The following is a 22,933-nucleotide window of genomic DNA, read 5'->3' as shown; positions in this document are numbered from 1 at the left end:
CTGAAGTCTCCGACATGTCTTAGCTGTGCTGAGTGAGAACGTGAATGGCTGAACAGCAAAATAAGGTTCCTGCTTGACTGCTGCGGGCATTGCCGACAAGAGTGTGAAAGGGGTTTGAGATTATTGATTATTCAGAGGATGGACAGCTAGTTGGGGAAATGGAGGAAGAGTCTGCCGTTAGTGGCCGTTAGTGGCTGTGTTGCTGGTCTGATTGGACCTTCATAACATGCAATCATTTCCAGTTTTTCATTTTTTCTGTATTGATTCAGACTTCAGGATGTTGATGGAAAAGAGTTCATACTCTCTAAAGTTTGATAACATGCATATGTGTGTATATGTATGTAATATATGTATGTGTGTGTATGGGCGTATAATATACATAATCAGTGTTGCAAAGAGCATCCTATTTTCCTGAAGGCACAAATATAAAAATGTACCTAAGGAACATTTGAAGAGTCATTGTAGTGTTGTCATCTGGGTTTCTGAGGGGTCTGTGAGGTAAGACCTCTTTATGGCAGGTTTTCAGAAACCATCAAGACTTCCCATGGCAAGAACTAGGTTGTCCAAGAATAAGGAAAAGCCAGATTTTCACCCCGTCTGTGTTGGTAGCAGACTAGGGTCTATCATTCTGTCTGGAGCTACAAAGGGAGCCAGTTCTGTGTTGGTTTACATGTACATTTGTGAACTGCCTGAGAAACAACAGAGGACGCCGAGAAAGGAAGTTGCAGACTCAGCAGCACTCATTCCTCACAGTCTTCTTCTGTAGACGACCTTGAAGCACTAAGATCCCACTTTCTCCTCCCTTTAGCTATGCAATAAAATCGTGTTCCTGGTGAGTTTTGTGGGAAACCGAGGCACATTCACCCGAGGTTATCGAGCGGTCATCCTGGACATGGCCTTTCTCTACCATGTGGCGTATGTTCTGGTTTGCATGCTCGGTCTCTTTGTTCACGAGTTCTTCTACAGCTTCCTGGTGAGTAGAGACAATTGCTGCTAAGCACATGATGCCCCCTCTTACACCTTAGCCTTTTGGTTGGTTGGTTTTGTTGTTTGTTTTATTTTCTTAGCAAGGCACAAATTATGTTGTTTTTGGAATTTCCTAGGAGAAGTATGGGTTATCATTTTTAATCTTTTCTCTGGAAAGTACATGGGTAATGGAGTTCTATTTGCTGAGAAGCAAGCAAACTCCTGTCCTCTTCTCTTGGCCCAGGCTTCATACAACAAGCTGCTTTGGGTTTTCAGCCAAGTAATATTTACTCAATTCATTATCTAACTACATAGGGGACAAATAAGGATGTATGGTCCTTTGTGCTAAAATCATTATCTTTGGTTTATAGTATCAAATGTTACATTAATCATTACAGTGGCATGTAAGCAAAATGAGAAGGAACAAAAGCCACCCTAGCAAAAGAGTAATCTGTTTAAAGTATAGCTTCTTAGCTTATGTCTCCATCGTTAATGATGTCACCATCATTAGTTTATGATGTCACCACCATCTTTAGCTTATGTATGTTACCACCATTAGCTTTCGTCACAACCATTAGCTTATGTCACCACCATTAGCTTATGTCACCATTGTTAGTTTATGATGTCACCACCATCTTTAGCTTACATCATCACTGTTAGCTTCTGTCACCATCGTTAGTATATATCATCATGGCTAAGCTTAGCTATGTATCTTTAAATCTTTAGACAGTTTTTTTTCAGATTCTTTTGTTTTTGCTGAGAGATGAATTGCTTAACTGTGTAGCCCAGGCTGGCCCCTAACTCACAATCTTCCCACCTCAGCCTCCCTGTGCTGGGGTGGTGCCTGCACATCACTACACCCAACCATACGTCCTTCTTAAAGATGCCCTCATCCCCAAAGGCCATCTTCCTTTCTCTATTTATACTGCTTTATAGTCACGAATGAGGAAAACAGTTAGTATAAAAATATGTGTTTAAATCTGTGAGTGGTGTTTGAATACAGGCACATGCATGCCACTGTGCACAGGCAGAAGTCGGAGGACCGGCTTGGGTGTCACTCGTCACCCACCACCTTGTTTGAGGCAGTTTCTCATTTCATCACTATGAACACCGTCTACGCTGGCCCCTACTGAGTTAAAATAAAATCTCTTTATGTCACCCTAAGTGGTTAAAAGGTTGAAGACGCCAGAACATTGACAATCTAGAGGTTGAGTTTGTGACAATTAATTCATCTTTATTGAAGAATATTGACTTTGTTTCTAATAATAGCTGTACTTCCCAAGAGATAAACAGAGAGCAAAGTAGTGAATTTTTTAAGAATTTGACTCATCAAATGCCAGTATCCTAGAGACAGGCTCTGCACAGCAGTGATTGGCCAGGCTGTGATTACAGTGCAACCCTTGATACACAGCAGACCGGGGCTTTTGAAAGGACACACACACCTAACCGGTCATTCTAGCCCAGCCAAGTTCTGGTTCTCATCTCCACATAAGAACACAAACACAAACCCTGGGTTTTCCAGTTTTGAAGATGGGATTCATTTTTAAACATTTTTGGACATTTCTGAAAAATGAATGTAACTTTATTTTTTAACTACTTCTGTATAATAAAACATGTGCTTGCTAATTCATAACTTCAGCTTTATAATGTAGCAGTGTCTAAAATGGTTCCCAGCACTGGCTGCAGGTAGCAGACATGTGCTTGAGTTCTGGATTACTGTGTAGATTTCCTATTAAAGACAGACTGGATAGTAACCCTTTAGAGGGAAGGAATTGGCAAAGCAGTTACCTTTTTGTTTGTGGTTCTGCTTTCAAAAGTATAAAGGAATGCAGATTTGTGTCCTCATTTACATACTGTTTTAGTAAGGAAGAGTGTCTACACTGTCCAAATATTTTAAATTCAAACATTTTCTATGGCACCAGACTCATAAAATTGTCCTCTTCATTTTGAGTCTCATAACTGAACAACAAATTTAATGAATTTTTCAACTGCCCCATAAACTACATGTGCCTAATATTATAAATTTTCTAAATTCAAATGAAAGTGAGTGTCTAAGCCAACATGCACGTTACATGCCGCTAGAGCTGTCTTCACTAAAATGGTGTCTCCTTGTATTCTAGCTCAGCTGTTTGGGTTCATTTAAAAATGTTATTTGTTTGAAGGTTATTTTTTAATTGTTATTTCTGTAGCTCTTTGATTTGGTGTACAGAGAAGAGACCCTGCTGAACGTCATCAAAAGCGTCACACGGAATGGCCGCTCCATCATCCTGACCGCGGTCTTGGCTCTCATCCTGGTCTACCTGTTCTCCATCATTGGCTTCCTTTTCCTAAAGGATGACTTCACCATGGAAGTGGACAGACTGAAAAACAGAACGCCGGTCACAGGTAGCCATTCCATCCTCTGAGCTCCGCTGGTAGTTCTAACTTGTACACACTTTGTCGGGGATTTCAGACAAGCAGGGATAGGGGAAAGTTTACTTTCACTCTTTCGAAATGTGGTCTTGTTTACTGCTGCTGTGGCTTGAGGGTGCAATGTCCTCCCAGCCTCATGTGTTGGAACATCTGGTCCCCACATGGTGGCACTGTGGAGCCTTCTGGAGGAAGTGGTGGGCCTTGGGTTGGCTGGTCTAGCCTCACTTCCTGTCTGCTCTTAGCCTCCTGACTGCTAACACAGTGTGACCAGCTGCCTGGGCTGCCGCCATGTCGGGCTGTATCTCTTTGAACCGTTAGCCAAAATAAACTGTCCATTCCTTCCTCAAGTTGCTCGTTGTTAGGTATTTGATCCTCACAATGATTAAAGTAACTAATTCAACTTCTAAGAGTTGAGAATTCGAAATACTTTAGCCTGTATGCTGTCAGTGTGGGTTGGGAATACACAAGAGACCTCATCTGCGCTCCATCTCTCAGGGTTTCGTAATGCTGACCATATTGCAGGAGGCCGCCACAGCTTCTCTGCAGGCAATTCCAGGATTCTGTTTTCCTTTTCTTCCCATTTCCTCAAAGAGCAGCGTCCGGCACCTACGCCACCACTCAGCCATTTTCCACATGCATTGTATTATATTCAAAAAACTTAAAATGATGAATGCTTGGATTTGGAAATCATCAGGTAGTAAGAAGTGTGTTTTGGAAGACATGCTTAGAGGCTGTGACTAAAGGACCCCATTCCTCAGCATGTGACTGCTGCAGTGCCTGAATGATGTTTGTCATGGACCACTTAGACATCACCAGTGTTCTCACTGAGAGGCCCTGGCATGAGGCCCCATCCTCCAGGTTACTTTAGACTTCTTAGTTACTTTTGTTTGCTCTCTCACCTCTCATATATACTCTTTTGTTGCTGGGTCAAATTCCTTCCTTAACCTTCCCCCAACCATGCTTTGGTCTCTAGAAACCATGGTTTTATATTGTGATGTTTTCTTGATTCCACTAATTACCGTTTATAGAGACAGGGAACCCCAAAAAGACATGATTTCTCCTCAAACCATTGACTTTAAAGCTAAGATTTAATTAGTGGAAACATATGCAGTATTCCTTCTTGCCTTTAACAGACTTTCTTTCTTTCTTTCTTTCTTTCTTTCTTTCTTTCTTTCTTTCTTTCTTTCTTTCTTTCCTCCTTTTTTTCTTTCTTTCTCTCTCTCTCTCTCCCTCTCTCCCTCTCTCTCTCTCTCTCTCTCTCTCTCTTTCTTTCTTCCTTTCTTTAATTTATTTTATTTTACATCCGACCACAGTTTCCCTTCCTTCCCTCCTCTCTACCTCCCTCCCACATCGCATCCACTCCTTCTCTGCTTCTGTTCAGAAAGGGGCAGGCCTCCCGTGGGTATCAACAAAGCATGGCATGTCAAGTTGCTGTAAGGCACTTCCCCTTGTATTTAGGCTGGACAAGGCGACCCAGTATGAGGTGGAGGGGGAGCACTGAAAGAGATGACTGGAAGGGGGTGCTTATGCAAGGGAAACTCCCACAAATCTACAAGATAACAGATAATTCTTAATTGTCAAATATATGTGATTCCTTTCATAAGATTATGGGCTGATGAAGTGATGTTCACAGTCATTCATCAGTGAGCCTAAATGCCTTACACACATTAGAAACACTTCTTCACTGGAGACATTCTTGAACACCACACCAAATACTAGTCTTTGTTTTCAGGACCATGAACTATGTGGTTGCATGAAATGTAACAACTTCATATGACTTTTCTAGAGTTTAACAGGCATACTGTCAACTTTCCGTTCATTGTTGTAATAAAAAGGCCCAAGAAAATAACTTTAATACAAGGAATGACTTACTTTGGCAGCTTTTGTTTTTAGTTAATGTTACTTCGCCCCATCCCCTTAGACCTATGGCAAGACAGAATGTGGTAGTTGAGCAAAGATTCTCACCCTGAAGTGGCTTTGAGGCAGAGAGACAGAGAGGAGGGTTCCCAATACCTCTTCAATGGTACATCCCCAGTGACCCCACACTAGACCTCACCTCCCAAAAGGTCAGATATCTCCCTGAGCTGGTGCCCATACCCTCAGTCTATGGCCCTTGAGGGACATTGAAAATGCAAACCAGTCCAGCAGGTTTCATGTGTGTGAAGGAAAGGCTTTATGTAAATTTCCAGTTCTCCACTCTTTCCAAACTCCTTAGGAACTGTCCATCCTTAGCACTCAGCAAGCCTCGACTTCTAATTACTTGCTAGATTAGAGGCCTGGCCACAGTTGGTACAGTAGAGAAAACATGTGAAACAGAAGCATTACAACTTCCAAAACAAACATATACAGTAGTTACTGTTTTTTTTTTTTTTAAATTGGTGGTAAATATTTTATGTTGTTTGAAGAGAAAGTTGGTAAAAAATACAACATAAGAAACACTAAAACTAAAATTTCAAGCTCTGTCTTTACTGAAAGTGTGTATGCACATTAGTATAGAAACCAGTGCAAAAAAAAAAAACAAAAAACAAAAAACCCTTTTGCAAACACTATGAAAGTGCAGCACGTGGGGGCAGCTAACAGACTTAAACTCCTGGTTCTCTGTGGGTTGAAAGTTCTTATTTCATAGCTTAAGGTCCTAGAAAAAGCATCTTTGTTTCCATACTTTGAATTTCATTTCTAACACCATGTAGCAGCATCTGCCTTAAGTCTGCTTTCTGTTGCCATAACAGATTACTAGAGGTATGGTGGTTTATAAAGAATAGAGGTTCATTTAGTCCATGGTTCCCGAGGCTCCGGGAATCTGCTTGGCATCTGAAGAGGCTGTTCTGTAACAGATACCAACATAGGGTACCCCACCATGAGGAGAGGCAAACCAGGCTTTATCATAAACCCACTGTAGAGATAAAGCAGTAATCCATGAGTACATTAACCCAACTGTGAGGGGAGAGACGCCATGCCTGATCACTTCTCAACACTTCACAGCCAGGCTTCAATCTCAGGATGCGCTTTGGTGGAAGTATCTAGCCTACACCACGATCTCAATTGGCACATGGCATCTTCATTCTTTGTGTTTTGAGCACTATCACTCACAAAGTTGACCATGGGTGAAATTACTGAGGCTAACACACTCAGGTAGTGATGACATTTGGGTTGCAGAAGAATGCAGGTATAAAGTGATCAGAAACCCCACGGATGGAGACAAGTGGAAAGGTGGAAAGTCAGAGCTGGGGGGCATGTCCTCACAGTGCTGGGGAGAGCAGGAAGACAGCGCCCTGCAGGTGTCATTGGAGATTTAGGAGAATGTGGATTTCACCCCAGGACTAAGATCTGCTGCTTAGTGGGCAAGAAGCGGCCACTCCAGCATTATCAGAGCAGGGTCATGGAGAAGCACAAGAAAGGGAAGTTCTCCTGACAGGGGGCCCAGTGTTCCTCAGACCCCCCTATCCTCATTCTCACCTACCCAGAGTAGAGGAGAAGTCGCCCACGTGGCTTCATAACCTAAGCTCTCCCTCTGGCCCTTCCAGCCACAGCTCTGGTTCTCTCCAAGGATCTGCACCATCTGTTGGGTGCTTGGTGGAAAGTGCTGGGCTAGAGGTTTGCATGGCTTGGCCTGCTGTGTCCTTCGCTCTCCCCTGATACTGTAAATTGCACCTTGGTGACCCCTGGGCTCCATGCTCCATATCACGTTCATCAACCCTGTGATTCCACTAGTGAGTCCTTCTCCAAATAGTTATTTCCTTTCCCTTCTAGAACTCGAGCTCCCTCTTCTGCTGCGTGACTTTGTGTCAACCTTTGCTTTACAAGTCTGTCAGCCCCAGTTACATCTCTGCCTCTTCACATCCCATCCGTTCTCCAAAGCCTTGGATTCTGAGCCGTTGGAGCCTAGTGTGACATGTCAAGTCCTTACTCAGGGACTGTCAGCAGGGCTCACTCAGAACTCCACCTCTGTCTCTCTCTGACCACCGACTTGCACTCCTGGTCCACATCAATGGTGACAGTAACAGTGACTACTTCCCAATGCTGTCATAGCACCCTTGGGGACATCAGTGCCTGCCCAGCCCACCCACTCTTCACATCTTCCGATACCAGCTCCTGTTTGTAGCATCTACTTCTTTTGGTCCTCTCAGCTTATGAATCAAACTTTCAAGTTTAACTTTGTTTCATGCAAATAGAAAGGTCATTATCTCTGTACCATGTGGGTCAGTGAAGCCAGTGGGGAGCCAGCAGAAAGAGAGGTTCCTGGGGACTCAGGAAGAAAACAGAGAAAAAAGAGTCTTCTATCCTTGGGCTGATTGAAGCCTTTTTCCTTTGGGGTCCATACTTCATGGTGTGAACTGCCCACCCGAGGTCCTTACCTCAGCCACAGGGACTGGTGACTTGAGCCTGCTGGGGCCTCACTGGGCTGGGAGGAAGCAGTCCTGGCAGCCCAGATCAGAACCTTGAATGCACCTGGCCTTAGAAATATTAGTATTCATGGTGATTTAGGTCAACAATATTATTAATACTTTATCACAGCCACTAAAAGAAAAAAAATATATGAATGGAGCTTTTTGCACATTGGCGATAAATCTACTCTCTATGTATAAAATTGCTTTAACAGACAAAACCGTGCTCAGAGCTCCAGGCTAACTTAGCAGGAGGCTTTGAGAATGCAGCTAGTTGAAGCACAGACGTCTTTAAACTCTGTGGTTGTGTCCATATGGCGTGTGTGTTATGCCTCTCTACAATGCTCTGCTCTCTGTCCTCCCAGGTGATCACGGGGCTCCCACCATGACCTTACCTTCCATGGTGGGAACCTGCCAGAAGGAAAACTGCTCGACCACAATCCCATCTTTGAACACAGGTATGTACTGACAACTCAGGTCTGTACTAGTCCCTCTAACATGTAATTAGATATTTTATTATGTCCATGAGAGTTGATCTTAGAATTTCATAATGTGTTGAAATAGAAGAACAGAGGGTAAAGGACCAAAATAATCCAAGCTAGAGAAAGGATTCTGCATTTGTTATACTGAGCTACCTTGTTGCCCACAGTGTTTCTGTCTACCCAAACCTGGCAGATTCATTGTCTGGAACGTGCTACTCCCAAACAGCAGCCCACACTAAGGGGTCCCCTTCTGACTACTTGGCTACCAGCAAGGGATGTGGGAAAGCGTAGATTCTACTCTACAATCCTGGCTGTAACCCTGGGCTTTCCACTTTTCTGGCTTATGGTGTGCAGGCTTTCAGAACTATGTTTGGATAGCTTATAAGGACAGAAAAATGAATGAAAAAAATCCCTCTCCCTCCTCAGGAGCAAACAGATGTGTAAAAATAACTTTAGTTCTAAGCCATTCTCTTAAGATGTAGCAGGAGTCTGGGAACATAACATAGATGATGTTTTCTAAATTATAGAAAAAATAGTGATATATTTCTGAAAGCGGGAGATACAACTGCTGGTATGTATGTATTTGGAGGAGAGTTCAGGGCCACATTCATATTAGGTGAGTGCTCTACCTATGAGCTATACTGAGACCTTGTTGATAGTAGATCTTTATGTAACTCAAAAGTTGTCACAGCTAAAGAAGTGTAGAGTCAGTCAAATGGTGAAATAAACGCAGAGCAGTTGAGGGAAGTGTCGTGAAAGACAGTGGAAGGATGGAGCATTAACTTACTTTTTTCTTGAGATGTTGGACTGTTGGTGGGCAGGGGACGAATGGTCCCTTCCACTGACTAAATCTCATACTTTCTGACCTAGAGAGAGAATTCAACGCTGTATTCATTCCATGTAGTATCCAGTGGTACAGGCACTTGAGATGTTTCCAGCAAGGTTTTCCTGACCCCCAGTCAAAGCTCACCTGAAAACCAGCTCTTCTTGGCTTACTGAGCATCCACTCTCTACAGTCATGTTGTATGTGTCCCTCCAATTCCTCCAGCTTCCCCCACAGGTCACAGCAGAGGTTCTTGACGTCATACTCCTTGGCAAGCTGCTGAACACTGGGTGTTGGGACCCCTCTTGAGTCACCTCATACACTCTCTTTTTAAGATTTATTTTTATTTTCTATTTATGTGTATGGCACTTGTGTGTAAGCACCTAGAGGCCAGAAGAGAGTGTTACATCCCCTTGACCTGGAGTTACAGGCAGTTGTGAACTGCCTGCTGAGTATGGTAGGGGCTGACCCAGGTCCTCTGCAGCAGCAGTGTGTACCCTTAACCACTGAGCCATCTCAAGCCCATCTCACATTATTGACCTGCATTTGGCCCTCTCTTGGCGAAAGTACCATTCTTTGGTGGTTTAGCTGTTATCCCATAAATACCTACCCTGGGCTCATATAATTGGGAGTGTAGGAGCTCACAAATGAAGCTGTACATTTGTTTCTGTGTGTTTATGCCAACCCAAAATGTTAGGACCCAATATGTTGGGACCGTGGTTTCCAGGTTTCAGTGTCCTTCTGTTCCCTAATTCTGTTCTTCCTGGTCATGTCATCCTTGGCCATGACAAGCCCTTGGTCAGAGCTTAGAGATCTGATTCACCACTTGTCTTTACATGGCTCTTGACCTAAGGATGGTTATGCCATTTCTAACTTTTTGAAGAAAGATATATAATATGAAGTGGGTGTGGCCCAAAGGCCCTGAGAAGTTTCATCTAGATCCTCACAGATTAAAAAAAAATCCAACTTCTGTTCTAGATATTTCCATAAGATATCTGGGAATATTGCAGAGGACAGCAACAGGAATTTCAGGGCCTGCAAACACTCTCAGATGCACACGGTCATGCTTTGTGAAATTCTCCAGCTCCCTAGAAATATGTCACAAATGGGACAGGCCGGGTGGCTCAGTCAGTAAAGTGCTTGCTGTAGAAGCATGAGGTCATGAGTTCAATTCCCAGGACACACACACACACATACTCACCTGGACACTGCAGTATACATGTGTACCCCCAAAGCTGGGGAGGAGGGGACAAGAGGATCCCTAGGGCTCAGTGGCCAGCCATTCTAGCTAAGAGTAATTGAGAAAGGCAACCAAGGTTGACTTCTGGCTTCCACACTCATGTGCATGTACATGCATTCCTCCCCCTTCCCCTCTCCCTCTCTCTTACACACACACATACACACACACACACACACACACACACACACACACACACAGAGACAGAGACAGAGACAGAGACAGAGACAGAGAGAGAAATATGTCACAAATAAACTATCAATCTATGTACTCTTTAAATTTTTTTTTTAATTAGAAAATTCTTTGTGAAAGCCACTTCACTGGTTTTGGGGCACAGTGCCTGCTCACCCCCAGTCCCAGGTCAGTCTGTGCTGCCATCCCACCTCCTCCCCACAGCATCCTCTCAAGGACCCACCTGAGCACCTTCTGTTAACGTGAAATCATTCATCAACAGTTTTCAGAGTCTGTCTCCACCTCAAGTCCCTGACTACAGATGTTTCTCCCTTTTCTAAGGACATAGGGACAGTTCTTCACCCCAGGTACACTGCCCCCTTCCCCCAAGTCTCTGTCATTTGGGGTACAATGGTAGCAGTGTGTGGAAATCTTGTAGAGAAGCTGCCAGAGGTGTTGGAAACCGTCCTGGAGCTGAGGTGGGGGGACAGCTTAACTAGGGGAGGGTCCCCCAGCCAGAGATGAAGACACCGAGAAGCCACAGCAGAGCCAGCCTTTAGCACTTGGCATTCAAGTGTTAAAATTGATTTGATTAGAATTTGGGAAGTCTTTGAATTTGACTTCTGTTTTTGTAATTTAAGTTCTAATTTTTTAAAGTACTATATCATTATTTAGCCCTGGATGTACTGAAACTCAATATGTAGATCAGACTGGACTTGAACTCACCAAAATCTACCTGCTTCTACCTCCTGAGTGCTGGGATTAAAGGTGTGTGCCACCAACGCCCCCAGTGGATTTGACCTTCTAAACCTTACTTCCTATCAATTTCGCCAATATGAATAATTACAGTAATTTGATTAAAAGTGTGTAGATTTTATCTCCAGGCTTATTTCCTCTAAAGTTTGGCAGAACGCAGTTCGCTGCAGTTATTTGATCAAAAAGCCCATGAGTTTGGTCTTCTGGGCTTCTTGAAATGTTGGCCGTGTGCATTTAGTCATGTTAGTGGAGAGAAAGCTGAAGTCTGGTGTCTGTTGTGCAACACATGTCTCCTGTACTTAAAAATAGCTTTCCTGTCCAGGGCCGGAATGCAGTTCTATTTCGTGAGCTGTGCTGTGCATTTGTGGGGCCTTGGTTTGCTGTCTTGTGCACATCACAAAGGGCCCAAGCACACAGCCTGTGTAAGGGCGGGGCATGGCTGGAAGACACAGTCAGGCACACAGCCTGTGTAGGAGGCAGGGCATGGCTGGAAGACACAGTCAGGCACACAGCCTGTGTAAGGGCGGGGCATGGCTGGAAGACACAGTCAGGCACACAGCCTGTGTAAGGGCGGGGCATGGCTGGAAGACACAGGTACACAGCCTGTGTAAGGGCGGGGCATGGCTGGAAGACGCAGTCAGGCACACAGCCTGTGTAAGGGCGGGGCATGGCTGGAAGACAGTGTTGGCCCTGGGAAGGCTCCTGCAGGTGCAGGTTAGGGCATTTTCCCAGTAACAGAGGATTCATGTGACAACTGGCAACTACTTTAATTTGAAAAACACTCCAAAAATCTTTGTATTTCATTTGCTTCAAGCCTGCCAGAATCTCAAATGAAAATACTTACCTAAATCCACACCCCCCACAAAAAGACCCTGATTTTTCCAGAAAAGCCAAGCCTTGTTGAGACAATCCTGAAAGTATAATCACGGGTGCTTTGTGAGGCAATGCCATTTGCACATTCAGGAGAATAAAGTTCACATGTGTTTAGCATTTACGAGACCAGTTTTAATCTCCTGTCATCCTATTTTAACAGAGAAAGTTGGTGGGTAGCAGGACTTGTTAAGCTAACACATGCTACATTTTGGATTCCCATTGGCTACCAGTGTTTCAAAACATTTTCCTAGTTACGAAAAGCTTCGGATCATCATTTCTATAATGGTGTATTGTCGTTAAAGTTTAAGACGAGAGGGTTTGAATTGCTCTCAGACTTTCAAATGAATCTCAGCTCCAGGCTGCTGTGTTCATAGGAACCACGAACAACAAATAATTTAATTATTAAAGCATAAAAAGGGACATTAATAAATACTTATGTTCAAGCATGTCCAGTATTTTTAAGACGTACTTTTATTTATGTATTTGTGTGTTTGTGTGAGTGTATGTCAAGCCAGAAGAGGGCATTGGATCCCCCGGGGCTAGAGTTAAGGCATTGTGAGCCATCCCACATGGGTGCTAGGAGCTGAACTCTGGTCCTCTGGAAGACCAGCAAGTTATCATAACCACTGACCATCTCCAGCTAGTGTCCAGTATTCTTTTTTTAATGTATAGACTAACATTCTGGGTGAGAGCATAGCTTCAGATCCAGTAGGATATGTTTATTAAAAGGTTCTACTGTTTATTATTCCTTTCCTCAAATGAAACTTTTTCTTATCATTAATTAAGAAAAAAATGTGTTTTCTGGTCGTCAACTAAAAATGGATAACTTCACATCACTCAAGTGTCAGATTTGTTATTGTGTTAAAACAATGACTTTTCATAAGATTTAACAGCCACTGTATGTGGGTAATTGATAACTTGTATTCACTGGGCCCTAACAATGTACCAAGCACTGTGTGTGTGTGTGTGTGTGTGTGTGTGTGTGTGTGTGTGTGTGTCTCCCGTTGTATCTGAGGGACTGTCTTAGGCCTGACTGCTGGCCAGGCACTTCTTCGGATACTCAGTGCCCAGGCCACTGCTACCCAGGCTGGTATGTGTTTTCTTATCTGCTGACCCGCCCTTCTTGGGGCCCGAAAGGTTCCTGTAGGCTGAGATACTTAAACCTGTATCTCCTTTTCCTCACACAAAGCTCCTGTTGGAAGGATCAGCTTGTCACACAAGTGACCACAAGGGGGCACTTACCTATGGGATCCCTGAATGACACACTGAGTGGAAAGTGGACTCATGGCAAACAGTAGAACCTTTTAATAAAGCTCATAGAGGCTGCTGTATGACCCCAGCACGCCTGTGTGACTACCATTGAGCAAGATGACTAGGCCAATGCTGGCACTGACCTGACTTGGGCATCCCCCCTACCCCCACCCCTACTCCCACCCCCACCCCCCACCCCCCACAGGGTGCATGCCACATGGAAAGCCAGACCTCTTGGTGTGTATTTGTAGCCAACTCATTTTATAAAATTTTACCCATCCAATTTTTATATTTCAAAAGTTAAGTAACTCTGCCATGTCTCTCCTCTGTGCTTAGTTCTTGTCAATTGCACAAAGTCGTGAGCTTCGTTATGACATTTCCATATTGGCATTTAATGAACTTGGAGCATATTCGATCCCTGCTACCCTTTCTCATCTCCCCTTCCCCCTCCACAGCCTGAATAGTTCCTTACCCCTTTGCAATTTCATGTCTTCTAAGTCATACATGTGAGAGAAAACACACAATTCTTGTCTTTGTGAGTCCTGTTCCATCCGTTTCCCTACAAATAATAGAATTTCTTCCTTGTTTATGAATGAAGGAAACTGTTGTATACACAAAGCACAGTTCTTTCTCTGTTGGGCTCTTCATCTGTGATGTATGCCCAGGACGCTTCTGTCTTCTGGCTACTGTAGCAGCAAGGCCTCGGTAAACATGAGCATGCAGGTCTCTGTAGTGAGCTGTCCTTGATTCTTTGGAATCTGAACCAGATCATTTATTGGCCCAAGTTTTAATTTATGAGGAACTTCCATGTTTATTTCCATAGTGGCTGTACTAGCTTACCCCACCAGCTGTGTAAAAGGGTCACATTCACACACACACACACACACACACACACACACACACACCCTCACTAACAGTTGTTGGGGTTTTTTTGTTGTTGTTGTTGTTTTGTTTTGTTTTTTAATCTTGGTGGTTGCCGGCTGATATGGGGTGAGATGGGATATCAGTGTAGTTGTGATTTGTATTATTCTCGTGCCTGGTAATGGTGGTGGCATTTTGTATGGCAGCCAGTCCATTTTATTTCACCATGGCTAATCACATGTGATGTATGGATTTCCCCGGCTCCCAGACAGCTTCATTTCCCGTCACTTCCATGTGGCATTTGCTATGCTACAACCAGAGAGTTCCAATTAGTAAAATATATCTAACATCCCACAACACTCGTTACTCATTTGCTTTGATTGAAAGTCTGACTTCACTGGGCGGTGGTGGCACACGCCTTTAACCCCAGGGAGGCTGAGGCAGGTAGATCTCTGTGAGTTCGAGGCCAGCCTGGGCTACAGAGTGAGTTCCAGGAAAGGCGCAAAGCTACACAGAGAAACCCTGTCTCAAAAAACCAAAAACAAGAAAAAAAAAGTCTGACTTTTGCGAAGTAGCGGTAGGTATACTCCATATGACCTCCTTCTTGGAACTCAGAAATTCTCTGTAACAATCTCTTTCTCTCTCACTTCCTTCCTTTTTCTGTCCTGTTCATCTGTCACCACCTCTAAGCTGCCCCAGTCCCCATTGCTCCTTCCTCCCCAAATTCCTTCAGATTTCCAAACCAGAAATCTTACCATCTGCCTGTGTCTGCATGCAGCCCTCCTGCCAGGGGTATTCCAGCTTTAGAAGGAGCAACTTCGGCTCATGTAAAATCGTCAGGGTCCCTCTTCGTAGGATATAAAATAAAATCTGTTCAGAAGCGAGAACTCAGCCTTCTCCTAACGATGCCTACACAGGCATTGGCCATGGATCACTCCGTGAGATGGCTTTCCTTCCCCATGGCCAGTGGTTGCTTTTACATTCTTGCCTTGACATGCAGACTGTAGCCCCAGGTCCCCAAGTTCCCTGAGGTAAGGTTCTTTAACACTCTGTAACAAAATGAGCCTTTGCCTTTCTGCTCATTTGCTATGTGACAGAATCCTGTTTCTTGTGTCCAGCTGAGCTGACAGTCCTAGCTTTAAATGGCTTTCTGTTTTCTGTCTGGATCTTTCAGCATGGGGTCAATCTCAGGACTTTTCTGACACATTGTATCTTTTCCTTTCTTCTCATTCCTAAGCAGAGTTTCATCTCTAGTCCCAAGTGGTCCCTCAAACTCTGAAACTTACTCCAAATAATAGAATTGTGGCGGCCCCAGTAGTAAGCTCCTACTGTGTGCAGTTCTAACATGCCTGACGTGGTCCTTGGCCAACCCTCACTCTGTATGAAGCTGTGGAGGTCGGTACCTGCCCCAGTCCGGATCACGTCCTTGGCCTGGTCATTCATCTGAACCTCTTGGCAGGCTGGGTAGAGAGCTGCATTGACCACAGTCTCCACTACGGTCAGGCACATGAGTCTTAACCTTGTCACTGTTTACCTTTCTATCCTGTCATTTTCCACCAAGGCAAGAAAACCAAAATCTCAAGGTATTATAAGTGTGTGGCTCTACATGTGCCAGTCATGTGTGGTGGTCACATGTGAAGTAGATGTCATGTGACTTAAAAAAAAATTGTGTTCAGCACAATAGAAGCAGATTCTTGGATGTAGATAATAGTGTGTTCTCAAAACCTTTGTGTTTCTGCAGCTGATGAAGAGAGTGAGGATGGAATTGAGCGGACGTGTGACACCCTGCTCATGTGCATTGTCACGGTGCTGAACCAGGGCCTCCGGAATGGCGGTGGCGTGGGGGATGTGCTGAGACGACCATCCAAAGATGTGAGCAAGGGCTTAGTTTAAGAAGCACGTGATTATTTCCTTCCTTCCCTCTGACCCTCCTTCATGTCCTCCCCCCATTACTTTCCTCTCTCCCTCAGCCCCTTCCCTTCCTTTCTCCTTCCTTCCCTTCCCTTCTGTCCACCCCTCCCTCCCTCTCTCCCTCCCTTCCTAAATTGGGAATTGAACTATCAACACAACATATCCCCAGCCCTCTTTTTACTTTTTAAACTTTGAGATTAAGAGTTTCACTGCATTGCCTAGGCTGGACCTGAACTCACTCTGTAGCCCGGGCTGGCCTTGAAGTTGCTGTTCTTCTGCTCAGCCTCCCTGAGGAGGCCTCCCTGTGACAGGCCCGTAGCACACAGGCCTTGCTTCTTTCTTGTTCCCTTCCTTACCAGTGTTTACATATGGTCTTGATTTTCAGGGCTACAGCATCATTTGCCTAAAGTATAACAGTGGCTGTAGGACAGTTAATTGCACAGTGGAATCCTGGGGGAACAGAGGTGAACTAAAAGCCTTTGGATGTCAGCTGGACTCCAGTCTGAACCGCACATTATGTCACAGCAACAAAGTCACAGCCACAAACTCTACAGGAGCTGATTGTTAAATAGAGCCCAGCAGCTCGGCTGCCTGTGCCTACAGAGTCCCCAGGTGCAAGGATTTACTCTGCTTCTGCATAGGAAGAACCACCATTATTTACCAGGACGAATACAAAGTGTGGATGAATTCTAACAGAATTTCATACATTAAAATGGCAAAGGGAGAACATTCCTCAGTAACTGTAAATGTTGAAGCACCAGGCTGGAAGCATACAGTTTTCTTCTGCAACTGGCCTGTTATATAATGTCCAGTCATCTTGCTAAAAAGCTTGGCTCTCCTGTAAATAGCTGGATCCCGTGGTCTCTGATGTGTGTTTTAACATTGCAGACCAGACAGGACACACATACTTGACCTTGGCAGAACAAGGGCAGAACCACTGCAGAAGCTGAGAAATCACCAGTTTTCCTCAGCTAGCCGTGGGGTTGTGTTTGACTCCCTTTTGCTTGGTGTCTGGGAGAAACCTGCACGATTGTGTTTCTCACTGATGTGACAAATTGCCCAACCGGAAGGGCCATTTTGGGCCACAGTTCTGTGGGATTATCCCCTCATCCTGGGAAAGACACATCTTCAGTTAGAGAAGAGTGGCGCAAGGCCGGGAAGCCAGGTGGCCACATCGCTTCCACCCTCAGGAAGCAGAAATGGAGCAGGGACAAGGCCCGCCCCCAGTGACTCACTTCCTCTGGTGAGGCTCCACCTCCTGAAGGTTCCACAGCCTCCCCAACCAGATGAGGACCAAGAGTCCAAACAACATGAGCCTGTGCAGACATTTCACATTCATCACTAGTAAAAGCACACAAGAAAGCGTGTTCCTCTTGGGGGAGATGTATCAGCCCCAGAGAAATGGAAGAATTCTGAGAACAGGCTTCAGGCACTCCCTTAGCTGGAGGAAAAGAAGGGCAGAGGGAGCTTTCTTTTTCCTGACGGGGCTACTGTGTGTGTTCACTCAGAGGATACCTGTTGAACATCGGGTTTGTGCTAGACAGTGTGCTAACTCAACCGCCCCAAAGTGTGTGTGTGTGTGTGTGTGTGTGTGTGTGTGTGTGTGTGTGTTATAGGTGTGTTTTGCACTTCTGTTGCAGGAGCCCTTATTTGCTGCCCGTGTGGTTTATGACCTCCTCTTCTTCTTCATCGTCATTATTATCGTTCTGAACCTGATTTTTGGTGTGATCATTGACACCTTTGCTGACCTCAGAAGTGAGAAGCAGAAGAAAGAAGAAATTCTCAAGACAACCTGTTTCATCTGTGGTAGGTGCCCCCCACCGTGTTATGATGACAGATGAATGAGTCTCCCCTCCCCAGATGCTAAGGTAGCGGATGGGCAAACTGCTCAGCAGGAAGAAGGGATGAGAATGATTTCCATTTTTTCATGCTTTAGGAAAAATTGTTTTACTGTAAAGGCTGGATAAAATTCAGGTTACATAATGTGGTATGAGACTGACATTCTCTGCTTCCATAAATAGATTGCAAGAATCACCCCAAACTCTTCACCATTATTTCTGCAATTTATACAGTCCTCTGCCTGTCGAATGTGCTGCCAGATGCCAGGAGGTTCCACCAACTGGCAAATGGGCTTTTAATCACAATAGCATATTGAGTGCATTACAGAGTGACTTTTATTTTGCTAGATTATGAATCAAAGATTCCACTCATTTAAAATCACCATTTTAGATTCAAAACTAGTCATTATCCTAGTGTTACAGCTACACACACACACATATAACATGCACATCACAGAACATAAAAATACTGTAGAACATACCACACACATCGACATCGTGCACCTACCACACCCCGCACACCCACACTACACACAACATACTGCAGGCTGCACACACACTTATATACTGCACATGTGTGCACACACCACATATACTGCACATGTGTGCACACACGCCACATACTGCACATGTGTGTGCACACACCACATATACTGCACGTGTGTGCACACACACCACATATACTGCACGTGTGCGCACACACCACATATACTGCACGTGTGCGCACACACCACATATACTGCACATGTGTGCACACACACCACATATACTGCACATGTGTGCACACACTCCACATATACTGCACATGTGCACACACACCACATATACTGCACGTGTGTGTGTGCACACACACCACATGTACTGCACATGTGTGCACACCCTTTCCTTCTGCCCCATCATCCTCTCTCAGGCTGAACAACCTTTTCTTCATTGTTTTCTTCTCTCAAACCCTCCCTTTCCTCTCTCCGTCAGTTCTCTCTGGCGTCACTGGCCACTGTAGTCCCTTCTCACTCACCCTCCACTCTCCTGCCTGTGGTCTTCACTGCAGTGTCATACCGTCTAACTGAAGCTGGGCCTCAGTAAAGCCTGTTCTCTGCCTGCCGTGGCTTTCCTCGCTTGTCCCCTTCTCCTCTGTGGCTCTTCCAAGCTGCTTCGTCATCCCTCCAGCTGGAGATGTCCCTGGGAATAATGTGAAAGAATATTCATGATCTAGGGAAGAATGTGTATTAGCCATGACCCGTTTCAGCCTCCGTGGTCTGTGCTGAGACAGACAGACAGACAGACACGCATGCACGCACACACGCACGCACGCACGCACATACACGCTGTGTATCAAGGGAAGTGATAGCGAAGTCTCTGGGTTGCTGAGGAGAGGATGGGCACTTCTGCAGGTTGGGGTGAGGAGCAGTAACAGCCAACATGTTTCTTAGGGCAGATGACGCAGAGCTGATGGTCAAAGACAAAGGGATTAGTCAGTTGCCGAAGTGGGTAGAAGCAGAATAGCCAGCACCAGAGGTGGCATGGAAATGGTGTCTGCACAGCACAGGGCTTCACTTACTTTGAGTGTCACTGTGACCGAACGCTAGCAGCTTAAGGGATGAAAGGTCTCTTTAGGTTCTGGTTTGAATCAGCCACCATGGCAAGGCAGGGATGGTGGTGAGAGGGGCCTCTCAGCTCTGGCGGTAGGAGCGCGAGGCTGCCTGTCCACATGCTGGCTGTCAGGGAGCAGAGACTGGAAGTGGAGTTGAGCTACACACCTTGATCTGCTGCACTAGTGGCTGATCTCCTCCAGCTAGGTCCGCTTCCCCAAGTTCTCTGAGCTTGAAAAGCACCACCAGCTGGGGTCCAAGCACTAAAGCATGTGCCTAGGGGGCTTTCCTATACAAACCATAGCAGAGGGTCATGATGTTGCCGGTGTGGGCTTCAGAGCAAGGTGGCCACGGGGAGGGCGTTCAGCTGAGGCAGTGTGGATTTAGTCTTAGCATAGGTGGAAAGGCACTGGGTCTAGTTTTGGTTCAGAGCACTGCAGTAGCTCTGGGGACTCCTTCATCAGGGGTTGTCCTGAAGGCAGAGTAACTGGTTGTTACCACAGCCCAGATGATAAGTAAGGAAGACCAGTTTCTGATAGCCCGTGGTACGGTGTTAGGGGTAGAAGGCAGAGTCAAGAAGTAAATGATAGAATCTTAAAATATGTTTTAAAAATGTACTTGTTTTTATTTATGTGTATGACTGTTTAGCTTGCATGTATGTATGTGCACCAGAGGTCAGAGTTGTGGACAGTTGTGAGCCACTATGGAGGTGCTGGGAACCAGGCCCTGCTCCTCTACAAGAACAGCAAGTGCTCTTAACCACTGAGCCATCTTTCCAGCTCCAGAACTTTGAAATCCTGATGGTTGGGAATGGATATGAAAGATGGCTGGATGCATGGGTGATACCAAGTGGCTGAGTATCACGGGGGAGTGAGGTATGAATACCCTGAATTTAACTTGGGGAGCTCTGGACTTGTGGGTGCAGTGAACATCCAAGGCAGGGTATACCCCAGCATGAGTCAGTGTGTCTTCTCTGCAGACAGTGACAGGCACCCCCAGCCTGCAGACTATAGTAAAATCTGGATATGAAGGAAGGCTGCCTGGTCAGATGTGGAACCTGTGGAGTGTAACAGGAAGCAGCATCCAGGAGGAGTCAGGGGAGAGACAACATGGGGGAGGAGGGTTCAAGGACGCTGGAGGAGCTGGCGAAGGCACCTGGGAACATGGTGTGCACACTCTGCCCTGCTGGCTCCTTTAACACGAATTCTAATAGGCCTTTTAATAAAAAACCTGGAGCTAGATATTGGGGTAAATGCTGAAAGATCAGCCACTGCCACATCTCACCTCGCCAACTCCGCGAATCCTGTTTGAAAGCCTCTGAGTCCTCAGCCAGAACAGCTCTCTAGCGGAACGGGGTTTCTGCCGAGAATGGCTTCAGCTGAAAAGCCTCTAGCCGGAAGGGGCTCCAGTTCCCGTCTCCTCACGCCTTGTATACTTTCCTCTGCCTAGCCACATGACTTCCTTCCTAGTGCTGGGATTAAAGGTGTATGACTTCCCAAATACTGGTAGCAGAGGCCTGAAATCTCAAGTGCTGGGATTAAAGGTGCATGCCACCACCCCATGGCAGCTATGTTTAATCTAGTGGTTTATTCTGTTTTCCGATCTTTAGGCAAATTTTACTGGGATACACAACGTATCACCACAGGCTCCAGCATGGTGGGATATGCTGTTGCTGTTGGGGCCAGCAGGACAAATAGATGCTGGCTTGTCTCAGGAGAAGGCTCAGCATGCCATTTCTGGCCCCTGGAGTCACATCAGTGCATGGTGATTTCCTGAGCAGCCCTTGTGTTCTGCTTGGAGGTTTGACCCAGACTGACACAATCCCAGAGCCAAGCCTTGCAGAGACACACATGGTAGACCCCAAAAGCCTATTGGGCGTCCCTCTCTGGGCGGCTCTGGGCAGATCCAGGTGGAGAATATTCTCCTGAGCCTGGTGTCTAACCACCAAGAGACCTGTGCCTGTGAGCTGAGATGAAAGTGCTTGAGGGATTCCTCAGGTCCTGTGCATTGTGACAGACCCCCACGTCTCCTTTTATAAAGGTGACAGACCCCTACATCTCCTTTTATAAAGGTGACAGACCCCCCCAAGTCTCCTTTTATAAAGGTGACAGACCCCCCCAAGTCTCCTTTTATAAAGGTGACAGACCCCCAAGTCTCCTTTTATAAAGGTGACAGACCCCCCCACGTCTCCTTTTATAAAGGTGACAGACCCCCAAGTCTCCTTTTATAAAGGTGACAGACCCCCAAGTCTCCTTTTATAAAGGTGACAGACCCCCTACATCTCCTTTTATAAAGATGACAGACCCCCTACATCTCCTTTTATAAAGGTGACAGACCCCCCAAGTCTCCTTTTATAAAGGTGACAGACCCCCAAGTCTTCTTTTATAAAGGTGACAGACCCCCAAGTCTTCTTTTATAAAGGTGACAGACCCCCCAAGTCTCCTTTTATAAAGGTGACAGACCCCCTACATCTCCTTTTATAAAGGTGACAGACCCTCCCCCCAAGTCTTCTTTTATAAAGGTGGCATAATTGTTGACAAGGGCCTTGTAAAAAGCCTGCTTCTGCCAGTCAACATGAAGGGAAGCAAGTGTCTGAGATCTGTATTGTTTCTGTGCCTTCATGGCTGACAATATTGCCTCTCTTCTTCTTCCTCTCTTTCCCCTTCCCTTTCTCATATTCATGTATACATGTATCCATATATATGTATATGTACAAGTATACACATATACATATATATGTATATACATATATACATATAATTTGCAACCAACTGCCAGAGCAAGGCAGGCCAATCACATGAATGGAAGACCCTTGTCCTTTGGCCTTGTCACTGGGATGCTTTGGTGGTTTAGACAGACCAGGCTGTCCAGTGCAGAGCTCAGATTTGCTAGAAGGAGGCTGAGGTCAAAGAAGAATCTCTTGTCCATATCTAGTCTGGACGTGGGAGGTGAGGTTGGAGTGAGTGTCCTGTGATCACTCAGGAGTGTGGGGAAGAAACCTGTCTGGAGACCTGAAGGAATGCTTCTTCAATCCTGGGCAAGAACTAGGGAAAAAACAAACAAACAAACAAACAAACGAAGCTCTAGTTCCTCTCTTTGGTGTGAAACATGTCGATGTTTTCACTTCTTCACAGTAAATTGTTTGTGTGTGGCCTCCCAAAGGACAGTCCTCCTCATCTGCATCTCTGGCTCTCAGAGATGTCCCCTTCTTTCTAGCTCCCTAGAAAAGAGGTCTTGATTTTGCATCGACGTCCCCATCCCCGCATCTCACCATGCTTCTCTTCCATGCCCATTTATCCCCACTTTTGCCGAGTGCACATGGCCAGCACCACACTCTTCAGACTTCTTCCTCTATTCCATGTTTACTGGACAGTGAAG

The 22,933-nt window shown here is 45.4% G+C and overlaps 1 protein-coding gene across 1 annotated transcript in view; it reads left to right on the top strand.

Moving 5' to 3' along the window:
• Itpr2 (inositol 1,4,5-trisphosphate receptor type 2) overlaps positions 1–22,933 on the top strand; it is a 429,229-nt gene that overhangs the window by 357,926 nt on the left and 48,370 nt on the right. Inside the window, exons 50-54 of the mRNA XM_059256359.1 lie at positions 809–973; positions 3,156–3,351; positions 8,129–8,221; positions 15,959–16,089; positions 17,769–17,934. Coding sequence (XP_059112342.1) covers positions 809–973; positions 3,156–3,351; positions 8,129–8,221; positions 15,959–16,089; positions 17,769–17,934 — 751 coding nt within the window. The remainder of the gene's footprint in view (positions 1–808; positions 974–3,155; positions 3,352–8,128; positions 8,222–15,958; positions 16,090–17,768; positions 17,935–22,933) is intronic.

Source organism: Peromyscus eremicus, chromosome 3 (assembly GCF_949786415.1).
Source record: "Peromyscus eremicus chromosome 3, PerEre_H2_v1, whole genome shotgun sequence".
In the NCBI taxonomy this organism is placed as follows: domain Eukaryota; kingdom Metazoa; phylum Chordata; class Mammalia; order Rodentia; family Cricetidae; genus Peromyscus; species Peromyscus eremicus.
The sequence above is the reverse complement of the archived record's forward strand: the minus strand, read 5'-3'. Positions and strand labels throughout refer to the sequence as shown.